Source organism: Danio rerio, chromosome 13 (genome assembly GCF_049306965.1).
Source record: "Danio rerio strain Tuebingen ecotype United States chromosome 13, GRCz12tu, whole genome shotgun sequence".
In the NCBI taxonomy this organism is placed as follows: domain Eukaryota; kingdom Metazoa; phylum Chordata; class Actinopteri; order Cypriniformes; family Danionidae; genus Danio; species Danio rerio.
Window position 1 is genome coordinate 50,633,459 of NC_133188.1, and position 14,714 is coordinate 50,648,172.

General features: G+C 34.9%; 1 protein-coding gene across 1 annotated transcript; it reads left to right on the forward strand.

Annotated features, from left to right (window-relative positions):
• Nucleotides 1–1,283: 1,283 nt before the first annotated feature.
• On the forward strand, nt 1,284–14,509 carry fbxo5 (F-box protein 5). Its single transcript, NM_001003869.1, is given in 6 exon segments — nt 1,284–1,454; nt 3,961–4,227; nt 7,215–7,609; nt 9,772–9,862; nt 11,480–11,656; nt 13,927–14,509. Coding segments are annotated over 5 exon segments (1,155 nt in total). The 5' UTR covers nt 1,284–1,454; nt 3,961–3,987; the 3' UTR covers nt 14,179–14,509.
• Nucleotides 14,510–14,714: the final 205 nt, after the last annotated feature.

Here is a 14,714-nt window from a genome sequence, read left to right on the forward strand (position 1 = left end):
ATAAATACATCTTTTGCTTTTAATACTGGCGGTTCATTCCACTGTGGTGACCCTTGGTTAATAAAGGGACATAGCTGAAAAGAAAATGAACGAATGAATGATTTTAATACTGTCAGTAAATGTTTAAACTAACTTAGCTGATGCTAATAACTTAATTAAAATGTATATTTGCTGTAGAAGTGTTTTTATTTTAGTTCATGTGAACTGATGTTAACAAAGCTTAATATGAGGGGTTGTTAAAATATTGTAGAGATGAAAATAACTAACTACTATTACACAACTACCTTTTTATCACTTCAAAACCTGAAAACCACACACACACACACACACACACACACACACACACACACACACACACACACATGAACATACAGAGCTTTAGCTGCTTTATAGGCCTACTATGCTACTGTATTTCAATACTGGTCAGTATCGTGGTACTTGGAGAGTACTTTTTATTCTGAGGTTGCACTTTATAAATAAAGTGAAAACCACATTACTGCAGTATTCAGTTGATCAGTTCTGTAGTTAATACTACAGTATGCTGGAGAATGGTGTTGGAAGTGTTTTACAGTGGGGTTTAGAAATAGGTAGTTTTATTTTAGGAATGCAATGTTTTTACAGCTTTTATCTTAGTTAACATGAGTAATAACTAGTTTTCATGGTACTTTACTGTGTAGTATCCAATCTTAAATACATCTTTTGCTTTTAATACTGGCGGTTCATTCCACTGTGGTGACCCTTGGTTAATAAAGGGACTTAGCCGAAAAGAAAATGAATGATTTTAATACTGTCAGTAAATGTTTAAACTAATTTAGTTGATGCTAATAACTTAATTAAAATTTATATTTGCTGTAGAAGTGTTTTTAATTTAGTTCATGTGAACTGATGTTAACAAAGCTTAATATGAGGGGTTATTAAAATATTGTAAAGATGAAAATAACTAACAATTATTACATAACTACGTTTTTATCTCTTCAAAACCTGAAAAGCACACACACACCCATGATTCCCTAATATTACCAGTATGTTTTGGCTGTGACATGCACATTATACACACACACACACGCTTGATTAAACTAAAAACAATGCACATTTAAAGTCCACATTATCGATTTATTTCAAAAAGGGCGCTTTTTTCCCTGAAGCGCTTCTTTCATTGGGTGGCGCTCTTTATGGGCGATGACGTTACGCTTGTATCTGCGTCATGACGTCACATCTGTATTCCGCCAAACGCGTTCATTGGCCGTGAGACCTTTAAAGGTATCTTGCAGCGCTCTGATTGGTCGGCGCGATTTGTCGCCAAATTCAAATCCATTAGCAGTGGCGCTTTTTCCTCAAACTCACAAACCATTGTGTTGCCGCTTAAATGCTTGAGCTACCACTGCAATAGCGACAAGGGCGCGTTTATACGGACATATGAGGACGACGTAAATATTGATTTTAACTTTTTAGAGGTAAGATAATAACGTTTTCCTGTCATATCCACGTATTTCCGTTAAAATTAAGACTTTTAAGAGGCTTTTAAATCAGTAGATACTAGATGTTCTGTCATGTTTGCGTTTCCCTTTTAAGTTATAAGCTCAGTTTTAGGTGTAGAATTGCGTTTTTGTTCAATATTAGTCAACTATTTTTTATCTAGAACGTATTTTATGTGTATAAACATATTTTGTAGAGTATGCTAAAGCTAATATGTGCCCTTAGTAGTGTACATCATGAGTTGTAGCCACGTCAGGAATGCAAGCATTAGGCGCGCAAAATGCAAAACGCACATAAATCGCGTTCAAATAAAAACTGCACTTCTTTAACTTTTAAGCACACTTAATATTAAGCATATGTATATATTTTAACATGCATATATAATCACAATGTCTTAAAATGTGAGGTCAAACTAATGTGCTCCGATTGGAGCATAAAAATGTGGAGTAAGTTAACATTTATTACGTAATACAGTTCTTAATATGTATTATTTTACTATGTTTATGTGTTAGACTCATAACACATCATTATAATCAGTAATGTGTATGTATTTTAACATGCATGTATAACTGGTGTAGCTATAAATGAGAAGTCAGGCTAATGTGCTTGGTTTTAAGCATAAAAAAGTGGATTGAGTAACATTTATTACGTAATATAGTTCTTAATATGCATTTAATGTGTATTATGTATTAGACCCATAACACATTACAATAAGCCCTTTATTGTTATATGTTTAATGTTATAGTACTTTATTAATATATTAATTTATTTCAGTAATGTATTAATGTATCAGAAATAAACATTTGTTCATCGGTTTCTCTTGTCTTGTGTTTTGCTGTAATGGCATTATATTGTTTATTTTCAGTAGTTGTATGCTGTAAAAATGTGTAACCAGTTTTTTTTGATCCAACACTCTTTAAAATGTAGTTTGCTGTAAAATAAAATTTGTATATGCATATTTATCAATTTCTTATTTTCTGTACTTTGCTGTAAAATTGACATAACTATATCTTACTATATATATTTGATCTATATAGACCAATAGATGCAGATTCAACCATTTACCTGGCACACTTAAACATCATATTTCTCATATTCTGTAGTTTGCTGTAAAATTATGACATAACCAGATTTAACCACATATATTTGATCTATATAGACCTATAGATGCAGATTTAACCATTGGTTAAACACACTATATCATATGTATAACCAAATCTAACCATATATATTTGATTTTTATAGACCTGTAGATGCAGATTCAACAATTTATCCAACACTTAAGTACCATATATTCATCATCTGTAGTTTGTTGTAAAATTATGACGTATAAATCTAACCATATGTATTTGATCTGTAGATGCAGACTAATAAAAGGCTATATTCCCAACAGATGGCAAACAGAATGGGATCAGTGCCCGGATAATAAACTTTTTGAAATTTAGCCAGAAATAGGAAGAAAATATAATATATAATTTATTTTTTAAGTAACGACATGATGAGATTGCTTATACAAGATGCTGCATTGGACACAAGACTCACACATGAACATTTACTCAAAGGAGGAGAGCCCCCAAATTTTCTATATTTCAACAGAAACCAAACCAAATATTCTTGTGGAATGCCCCATTTTTAATGTTATCAGACAACAATTTTTATCTGGAGAGACTTTAAATGAAATATTTTTTAAATGTGAATCCATTTAAAATTTTTATTACAAGGAAACCTTAAACTGTTTTAGATTTTTTTTTATCTTATTATGATTATTATTATTAATTTATTTTACCTTTTTTATTTATTGCTGTTGATGATTTTTAATTGTTAGAATATTTTTATAACTATAGAAAATCGGTATTTATAACATATGGTAAACTTAATCTGTTTTTTTTTTTTTTTTTTTTTGCCATGACATAGCAATAGAAGCTGAAATGACAATAAAATTAAAACTCTTTAACGTCAAATTATTTTTTTCCTCGCTAGGTTCAACGCTAAGAATTGTTTCTACTTGTCCGATCGGGCCAATGGTTCAGATTTTTACTTGCCCTGCCAAATTTTCCACTGGCACCACCAAAAAATTTGTAATTTAATAGCTATTTTATAGCCACATGTTTTAAATAGTGTGTCAAATAATGTCTATAATTATTTAAATGTTGAAAATGAGCAAAATGATGTGTTAACAAAACAAAAAGAGCAGTAGGATGATCTTTATATATGATCTATATATATATATATATATATATATATATATATATATATATATATATATGTGTATATGTGTGTCTATATATATATATATATATATATATATATATATATATATATATATATATATATATAGACCTATATATGCATGTGTAACCATTTTTCTAACACGCTTAAAGGTCATATTTCTTATTTTCAGTACTTTGCTGTAAAATAATGTATGCACAATTAACCATTTATCCAACTAGCATCAACATGTCTTATTTCATTACTCTCTTCTAGTTTGCTGGTGTCCAAATTCTCCTCAATATGAAGTGTCCAAACTACACTGAGGATTCCACGGTTTTATGCCACATGGAGAAGACTGAAACAGACCTGGGTGAGGTGAAGGGCCATAAGGTTTCGCCACGAAAAACAGGAGCCCTCCCCCTGCGCTCCCCCGCAGCCACCAATGTCTCCACACCTCTGGAGAGCCGAAGCAAAGGCCCCCATAATAAAGAAAACTACCAGAACAAGAGACATTCACTGGATATGGCATCAGATGATGAGGTGAAACGACAATCATTTTTAGCCGTGTGTACATGTGGGACGCGTGTTAAATCTTTATATTCTGCACTATTTGTGTGTGTGTTTGTTTTGGTGGTGTAAAAAGACAGAATTTATATGATGACATGGGTATGACCTAGGCTGCGTTGCACTCCACTTTTAGAAATGCACTTGTGAACTTCTCCATTTTTTTCCCTAGAGGGAGTCCTGTCACCATTTTGAAGTGTTCCATTTTATCAAGTGAACAAGGGAAGCATGCATAGGCATACCCTCAATTTTGACTGAGGGAGTGAGTCGGCTTCATATGTCCATTCTATCACCTGTATCTCCCATAATGCAATGCGATAGTGATGTCACGACCGAGTAGTTCCCAAGTGCTCAAGGGTTTAGAGCACTTGATTTAAACCCATTCACATGTTCCAAATTCTAATTTTATTCATCAAATATCCATTAAAATGCTTGCACAACCACTCATGACCTTAAAAATTATAACAATCAGAATTTTAATTGTGGATAAATAGAAGTTATGCAATAGCAAATATAAGGGTTAAGGACTTCAGATATCGAGTGTATGGCTGTATGAAACGGTATAAAAATATAAAAGAGCTATCTTTTATATCTAAAATATAAAAGGGCTGTTCAGTAGTGCTGTATTTCTCAACCATGTGCCTGAAGGCCCACCAGCTCTGCACATTTTCCATGTCTCCACAACCAAACATGCCTGATTCTGATCATTAGCAGAGACTGAAAAACCTGTTAATGGGTGACACAAATGAGACCTCCAAAACAGGGTGTCGGTGGTCCTCCAGGATCGTGGTTGAGAAACACTGCAGTATTAAACACTTGCGTAACTATCAATGATGTACATCGGAGAAGAAAAAATGGGTGGGTGGGGGAATAGTTAACAAGTGAAGTGCGTTTAAAAAAATTTGACTGGAATTTTGGTCTTTGTTGTCCTCCAAGTTGGTTTACAAGGACATGTCTTCATAATTCAAAATGCTTAAATCAGGGGTGTCCAAACTTGATTCTGGAGGGCCGGTGTCCTTCTGATTTTAGCTCCAACTTGTTTCAACGCACCTGCAAGGAAGTTTCTAGTATAACTAGTAAGAGATTGATTAGCTGGTTCAGGTGTGTTTGAGGGTTGGAGCAAAACTTTTCAGGACACTAGGACCGAGTTTGGTTACCCATGGCTTAAATCACAGGTGTCAAACTCAGTTCCAAAAGGGCCGCAGCTCTGCACAGTTTAGTTCCAACCCTAATTAAACACACCTGATCAAACTATTTGAGTCCTTCAGGCTTATTTGAAACCTACAGGTAAGTGTGTTGGAGCAGGGTTGGAACTAAACTGTGCAGGGCTTCGGCCCTTCAGGAATTGAGTTTGACACCCCTGCCTTAAATCATACTTAAAGTCTTTTCACATACAAAAATATGCCACCCGTTTCCTGTGAGGGTTGGGTTTTGGTAGAGTAAGGCCATATAATAGATTTTTTTTTATGTATAAAATACATTAAGCCTATAGACTAGATGGTCCTCATAAACTACCAATATCAGTGTCTTTCGTATTCATCTATTTATGTATAGACTAAATTTGAATGCACGTCATATTTTGCCTGCACCCTAAACATAGCTAGAGCTGTGCAATTTGACTATATATATCGTATGGACAAATTAAGTATATATTTTCTTATTGTACTTTTGTTTATTCTGTAACAAAATATATTGTTTATAGTATCAAGTTGCATAATTTTATGAGCGCAATATTACATACCATTACATGGATGAAGACATAAATGACAGCATCATGAAAGTACATTTTGAAAGTACAAGTTAGAAATGTTTAAATATGAATGCGTTTCTGACTATATAATTTTAAATTGTAAAAAAAGAGTTTTATTTATTTTCGCATGTGGTCAGTGTGTGTGTGTATTCATTGTTGCTCTTATAGTTGTGTAAATTGCTTCCTTGTCCTCATTTGTAAGTCGCTTTGGATAAAAGCGTCTGCTAAATGTAAATATATAAACTTTATTGAATTTAATTTACAGATATGGTTATACAGCATCGTGAGTTTCAACTTTGAAAGTATAACTGGTGGATATGCAATCATTATCAATGATCATTATTTTCCACATTGAACAATAACGATATGTATTTCGATATAAATATATAATTATAAATATATATATATATTTATAATTAGGTTTTGGAGTGTAATATATATTTATTTACTAATTAATTTATTATAAATAAATCAAATATTTGCCCTTAAGTTATAAATGGTTAGAAGTGAGTAAATTGTGTTTATGTATATATAAACTAATTTGATAAATTTGCAGAAATTTACTATGTGGTTAAAGTCAGAATTATTAGCCCTCCTGAATTATTACCCCCTGTTTGTTTTTGTTTTTTCTCAAGTTCTGTTTAACGGAGAGATTTTTTTTTTCCAACGCATTTCTAAACATAATTGTTTTAATAACTTATTTCTAATAATAACTGATTTATTTTATCTTCATCATGATGACAGTAAATAATATTTGACTGGATATTTTTCAAGACACTTCTATACAGCTTAAAGTGACATTTAAAGGCTTAACTCGGTTAATTAGGTTAACAAGGCAAGTTGTTGTATAATGATGTTTTGTTCTGTAGAATATCTAAAAAATAGCTTAAAGGGGCTAATAATTTTGTCCTTTTAAAATGCTGTTAAAAAATTAAAAACTGATTTTATTCTCGCTGAAATAAAACAAAACACTTTCTTTAGAAGAAAAAATATTATCAGACATGCTGTGAAAATTTTCTTGCTCTGTTAAACATCATTTGGGAAATATTTAAAAAATAAAATAAAATTCAAAGGGGGGGGCTAATAATTCTGACTTCATCTGTTGATAGTGTTATGTTAATGTAAGATTTATCATCACGCAGTGCTAATCCTGCACACATGTGGATTTTTGATGTGGCAATAAAAGTGAATGTATTTATTTTGTTTTCATTAGGTGATCTTCAGTGGCAGCGGCCTGACCGAAGACAGCGGTTACCTTTCCCTCCATAACAGCCAGGTGGACGTGGACGGACTGGACTCATTAGAGAGGAGTGAAGAGAATTGTGTGTCCTCTCAATCCTTGGACGTTGAGTGTCATTCTGGACCCTGTTTACCTGTGCTGAACTTCCAGGAGGAGGCCTGCCGAGAGCTGCAGAGGAGCTACAAGAAGAACCGAAGCTACGATTGGACCGTCGTCGATAAAGTGGCGGAGAATTTTGGGTTGCATAATGTGATTGGTGGAAAAATGGGACGGCAGTTCGTGGATATCCTCTGCAAGCTGATGAGGAAGGACATGAGGCACATTCTTGCCAGGATTTTGGGCCTGCTGGGAGATTGTGACTTGATAAGGTACGCTCCATTTTTATATTATTGTATTTTTCTTGTATAAATGTTTTTACTGCTATTGCTGACATTGCATTACATTAAAATACAGTTCAAGTCATAATTAGCCCTCCTGTATATTTTTCCTCTATATTTTTATATATTTTTTCAACACATTTCTAAAGATAATAGTTTTAATAACTCATTTCTAATAACTGATTTATTTTATCTTTGATATGATGACGGTACATAATATTTGACCATAGATATATACACTAGATATCGCATAGGGACCCTGAGCATGCGTCAATAGGCCGCCATATTGGTACAGTGCTCCCAGGACAAGTGTCATTCAACCGCACTAGACAAGACAGTGTTATTACGTGAAAATGCGGGACTTTAGCGCTGTCTACGGGTGTAGTAACAAGCAAACAAGGAAAACAAAGCACAAAGGCAGAACATTTCATAGGTAAGGTTTAGTTTTTTACGTTTTTGTATGTTCTGAACTTTTGTGCTAATCAGGTAACGTTATTGATGATAATACAGTCACTTACTGCATTCATCATAAGGCAAAGCAGCTCCAACTCGCACTAAACACTCATCTTATGCTAGTTTTGTTGAATAAAATCAGCAAGCAATGCCAAAGAAATATGACAACGAAATGCTGCGCTGCCAGAAACTTGAATTATTGTCGGCTAGTGAACGAGTCGTTCAAAACGGAGGTTAATTCACAAACGAATCGCTCCCTCCTTCAGTATGAGAAGTGAAAGCAGGAGAGGAGCTGTGTTTCAGGACATGTTTAGATCAAATTTAACAGGGAGGGTGGATGGTAAATTTCTGTACACACAAACACAAGCTTTTTGTCAGGAATGCCCGTGCGATCACTGATCCATCAATGTAGAAAAGTGATGTAAAATGAAAATTTTCGTAATTAAAAAGAAAAAATTGCATACTAACATCCAGGAAAACTCCCGGTCATAGATGTATGTGTATATGTGTATATCTCTGGCTTTGGATGGCCACAGTCCTCCACTGTACCTTGGTCTCGCATTCATTTCAAAGGAGCGCTACCCTGTTTCAAAATGGCGGCATTTAATGTATATATCTATGATATTTGACTAGATATTTTTTAAGATGCTAGTAGTCCGCTTAAAGTGATATTTAAAGGCTTAACTACGGTAATTGGGCAAGTTAAGGTAATTAAGCAAGTGTTTCATCTAGGATTTTTTTCCAGCTGTGGTAGCAGGCCTTTTACACAGATCTTCAAATTAAATCACTTTTATTGTCACATAGCGTGTGCTATGATAAGTGAAAAGCTTAGGTGCTGGCTCTAGATCACAGGTGTCAAACTCAGTTCCAAAAGGGCCGCAGCTCTGCACAGTTTAGTTTTAAACCCTAATTAAACACACCTGATCAAACTAATTAAGTCCTTCAGGCTTGTTTGAAACCTACAGGTAAGTGTGTTGGAGCAGGGTTGGAACTAAACTGTGCAGGGCTTCGGCCCTCCAGGAATTGAGTTTGACACCCCTGCTCTAGACAGTACAATAGTGCAAATACAATTACAGTGCAAATAAAATGACAGTATAAATACAACGACAGTGCAAAATACAACAGCATACTTCCAAAAGAAAAATAAACTGATATGTGCAATGAATGGGTGTCCACATAGTTGTTGTACTAGACAGTATTGTTTCAAGTATGGATTGGTTGTGCAGTGCATGCTACATATTGATGGTGTGCAGTGAGGGTATGGAAGAGTCTGTGTGGGGTCTGTTAAGTGAAGTTTCTTCCAACTACCTCTGTTGTATTGTGATGACAAATGTCGTGAGCGTAGTATTACAAGTCGAGATTGCATTCATGTAATACAAGCGGGGCTTGACATTAACTTTTTTTGATCACCTGCCACTGTGGCTATATTGACCTTTTAAAATGGTTTTTAAAAAAATTTAAAATGTCTTTTATTCTAGCTAAAATAAAACAAATCAGACTTTCTCCAGAAGGAAAAATATTATAGGAAATACTGTGAAAAATTCTTTGCTCTGTTAAACATCATTAATGAAATTTTAGAAAAAGAGAAATTTACAGCAAGGCAAATAATTTTGACTACAACTCCTGTATGATATGTATTTTCCTGTGAATGAAGCAAATCACACCTGTTTATTTATTTATTTGTTTATGATCTATTACAGCTGTACGAAAGTAAGCCGGACGTGGAGGAAAATAATTTGTCAGGATCAGTTGGCTCTTCAGCGCTGGAAAAAAGCAGAAAAAACACGCAGGGTAAGAATGGATGAACGTAACCCACACATTGATTCACTTCTGTGACACTTGCTGAAGGGATAGTTCACCCAAAAAAAAAGAAAATTCTGTCATCTTACTCATCCTCCACTCATTCTAAAGCCTGGTTTATACTTCTGCGTCAAGTGACCGGCGCAACTCACGGCGCAGGCAACGCGCGTGGCTGTGCATTTATACTTCTGCGCGCTGTCTCCGTTGGTCTGCATTAACACTTCCGAAACGCTAGTGGGCAGTGAGGTGTAAATGTTCCTCTGTGTCGAGTTTCTTCGCTTCTGTTTTGCTATTCTGAACACTTCCTGGATGTACAAGTGACTCAAACTCGCTCATTTTGAGGCAGGAACCGGCGGACGTACAACAACTTTAACCATGAGGTAAACACAGAACAAAACTTTCCATCCGGAGCTCCTTCACGGGACTCCACACTTGTAAACAATCGCTCGCGCCATTCGCGCGGCTCTCGGTCCCGCCCAGACTCGTCGGCGCTAGCAAGCCGACCAATCACAGAGCTTGCGCTACGCGTTGTTGCGACGTGTAGTTACAATTTTTGAGAGGTGCACGTCAGTGATGGCCACGGCGATGGGCTATGCGTCAGCGCCGTAGCATACGCCGGTGTTTGACGCAGAAGTATAAATCAGCCTTAAACCTGTTAGAGTAGCTTCTGTTGCATATACTAATATATTTTTGGGGGGGTGAAACAGTCATTAAATGTATACATTTTAACGTGTGTGTGTTTGTATAACCAGTTGGTCTTAAAATGAGAGGTCAGGCTAATGTTTCGATTTGAGCACAAGCGTCTGCTGGGTGAGACGCTAGTGTGGACGCGGATCGTTTTCATTCTAAAACATTTAAAACAAACTCACTAGTGTAAACAGGGCCTGAAAAGGCCTGTAATGAGTGTGACAGACAAAGGAGACATCCAAAACATGCAGTGCTGATGGTCTTCCAGGAATGTGCTTGAGAAACACTGGTATAGGGTATTATCATGATATTAACCACGCTAAAAAAAAAGGTTACTATAGCAAGTGTAATAATCCCAAATATGTGGTATTGTGTGTAAATACTTTGAGAGAAAATTAATGCTTTTAACAAATTAAATGAAGGCTTAATAAAATATAATAGCAGCTTTTAAAATCTCATTAGCAAATGTTTTTATAACAATAAAATCTAATTATTATTATTATTATTATTATTATTACTACTTTTTAAGGCTAATAAACCTTTCTGTAGTTGTCAGACTAACATGAAATGTAATATTTGTAAATTAATCACCTATAAAACACCTATAAAGTCGTCAAGAATTAAACACTATGTGGGCTGGTCTGATAAATTATCTCAAATCCTGATCAAATTTGTCAAATAACAATAAGCTCTGGACTTTTTTTTTTTTTTTACTTTATAAGGATCTAAGAACCAATCACACAGTAGAAATGTGCAACAATGGGAATCTAGAAGTGTGTTAATTATTAGAGATTGGTCAGATATTCCTGGATATTTGTAGCTCAAAACATCCATTTAGCTCCTTTTCGTTGTTTCCGGATCGTCCTTCATCATTGTGGTTTAGCTGTTTGAGTTCTGATGGTGTTTGTCTCTTGGTTTCAGGACTCGGGCCGGTCTATGGGATCTTTATCTCGAGACTTCACCTTGGACAGGGTGGTGTTCTCCTGCATGCAGACCGTTTCCTCTCCACCCGCTCACAAGGCTGTTAAGAAGCCGCCATGCCAGATGGGTGGAGCGCAAAATGCGACTAAATCAAGCCGGTTTCAACAGTATGTAGAGGTAAGGGGAACACAAACTAAACCAAACACCTTATGGTGCCTTTACACAGTTTGTATTTTCAGTTACTACCAAAGTACTGGTTATCTTATTTATTACATTTATACACTGCAAAACACTTTACTTAAGGTTTTTTTGGGGGGTTTCTAGTCCAAATAGCTAAATCAGGTCAAGAAGCATTTTTAAGACCAGTACAATAAATGTTTTGTACTAATATTAAGTCAAATCTAAGTGAGCTTTACCTTAAAACAAGGTAAATAATCTGCCAGTGGGTTAAGAAAAATTATCTGGCAACATTATTTTACTTGTTTGTGTTTCAAGTTGCTAACAACTAGTGTTTTTGTACATTTATACACTGAAAGTTATTGTTTTGTTTGGTTTCTAGTCTAAATATCTCAATTTTAAGTCATGAAGCAATTATTTTAGACAAGTAAATTAAATATTGCTTTTGTTTTCAGAAATAGTGAATCAAGTTTTAGTGAGTTTTACCATAAATCAAGCTAAATAATCTCCCTGAAGGAAAGTCTTGCAAGATTGATATGTTCTTATTTCCATTGCATGGATATTTTCCTTTATAAATGGCATGCAAGTTGGTATTAAATAGGTTTTAACTTGGTAAACTTTGTAGATGCCCTGTATCAAGCAGGGTGTCTGCAGAGTCCTAAAAAGAATTTAAAGATGATAAATTAATATAGAGATATTTAAGGCCCTTTAAAGCTATTATGCAAGGTATTCATTTATATGATTTTTGATTATGCAATTTATGATTCTATGCTAAAGCTTGCATGAATTAAACCTGCAACTATCAGGATGCTGTGAGGTTTTAAAATCAGTAAAATCCTGCTAGATTGGACATCATGCTGCTTTGTTTACTGCAGTAATCAAGGCAACACCATTATTTCTGCAGTTCCACAGGCATCAACCTCCTGAGTTGGCTAGATTTAATAGATTTTTATTCAATATATGAATAATAGTTTTGGATTAATTTCTTACAGTATATTTACTAAATATTAATGCATTTTAAAATCTCGCCAGTGTTTCTGGTTCAAAAGTGGTTATAAGGTCTTAAAATGTATTGAATTTTTACTCTGAGGCCCGTATATACTCTGTCAAGGTTATTTTGGTAAACTAAAGCCTGTTTCACACCGCAAGCGTGAGCAGCACGTGTTTTTTGGCGTCCATGTTAACAGATTAAAGCTTTCATACAGCACACAGAAGCAATGAAGCAGCAGTGCTGCGATGGTTTCGGTGCTGGGTGTATTTTTGCTGCTCACACTCAAAGTGACTGTGTTAATAATGACCTAAAACACATTGAAAGACAGTTAAAAAGCAGCGATTTTACTCAAATGCATAGATAATATCCAAAGATTTTTATATATTTAATCAAATGAACTTAAATGGTTCAAATTGGCAACATATTTATTTGGGCCCGAACTACAAAACCAAATTTAAAAGACTGTTGATTTAAGTTTTGTTTAGTTAGTTGCACTCTAGTTTGATCATGTAAAAAAATCATTATAACTATATTGTAAATCTATGTAGGCCTACATCATCCCGACAATCAAAAACAAAATGACATGATATCACACGCGATTTGTCTTTTGACCGAGTGTACCTGAAAAGACATGAATGACTTTAGGAAAGTTCTTCGGGATCTTTGTAATTGTAAAATAAAGACTTTCAAGTTAAGGAAACAGCACAGGATGACGTTGCCGCAGGCCTTGGTTCAGATGAAAAGTGTAAAGAATGTATTTATAGATAGATGGATGGGTAACTAGATAGAATAGACAGAGATAGATTGATCTGTGCAACAGATCGTTGTGAAAGGCAGAAGCAATGTGCAGGCGTTTGCCCTCCATATGCGCTGCGCACGCTGCTGCAACAAACGAAACTGTTAAACATGTACACTTGTAGTTTTAAGATGATTGACAGACATTGATTTTTACCTGGAGAGACTTTAAATCCTTCCAGGATTGTAGGATCATCAAAAGTAAACCTTAAACTGTTAGATTTCTGTCATTGTTGTTGTTATTTTATATATTCTTATAGATTATTTATTGCTTCTGATTGTACTTTTTTGTTAAAATATTTTCAATAGTTATAGAAATATAGAGAGATTATAAAAAAAAATGAATTATTGTTTTTAAATATAGAAGTTTAATTTATAGAAAAGTTTTCATTATTATTTAATTTATTTATTTTTTGTCATGATATAGCGAGAAATGCTGACATGGCAACAAACTTAACTCTCTCCCTCTCCCTCTCTCTCATAGGCAGCACAGTCTCTGAAACAGCATGAATCCCTGCGGCGCTGCTCCCGCTGCAGTTCTCCGGCACGCTTTGATGCAGTAATGCAGAGGGCCGTTTGCACACGCATCAGCTGCGCCTTTGAGTTTTGCACATTGTGTCAATCTGCTTTCCATGACTCCACTCCGTGCCGAAACACCATCCGGAGTTTTTCCTCCACACAAAAAACACTGGTTGCCGGCTCCGCTCGAAGCAAGAGGAGCATCCGTCGCCTCTGAGCGCCACATAAGAGGAAAAAAAAGCAATGTTACAAGAACTTTAAAAAAAAAACTACCTGTTGGGTTCTTAATCGATTTAAAAGACTTTTAAACATGTGAATATTTTATCTTCCAGAATGTGAAGTGAATTTTGGCCACGTGTGTGGTCACCGCACAGAGTGAGAGAAGGAGAAAAAAAAAAGAAAAGAAAATACAATCCTGTATGCCAAAAGAAAAGACTTGAAGGAGGTCAAACAGCCTCTCAAGGTTTTGTAAATGCTGTTTTATAAGATTTTATAAATGTTTTATCAATGAAATGAAGCATTGCTGTTTGTCTTAATGTAAATATTTAAATGGTTGAATAAAGCCTATGTATATTTTTAATCTTTGGTTCTTTTCTCTATATAATTGAGCTATTTTTAAAGGGACAGTTCACCCAAAAATGAATATTGTGCCAAAAAAAGCATGTTTGAGTTTCTATCTTCTGTCAAACACAACATATTTTGCAGAATGCTGGTTGATGGCACCCATTGACTTCCATTGTAGTTGTTCCTGCT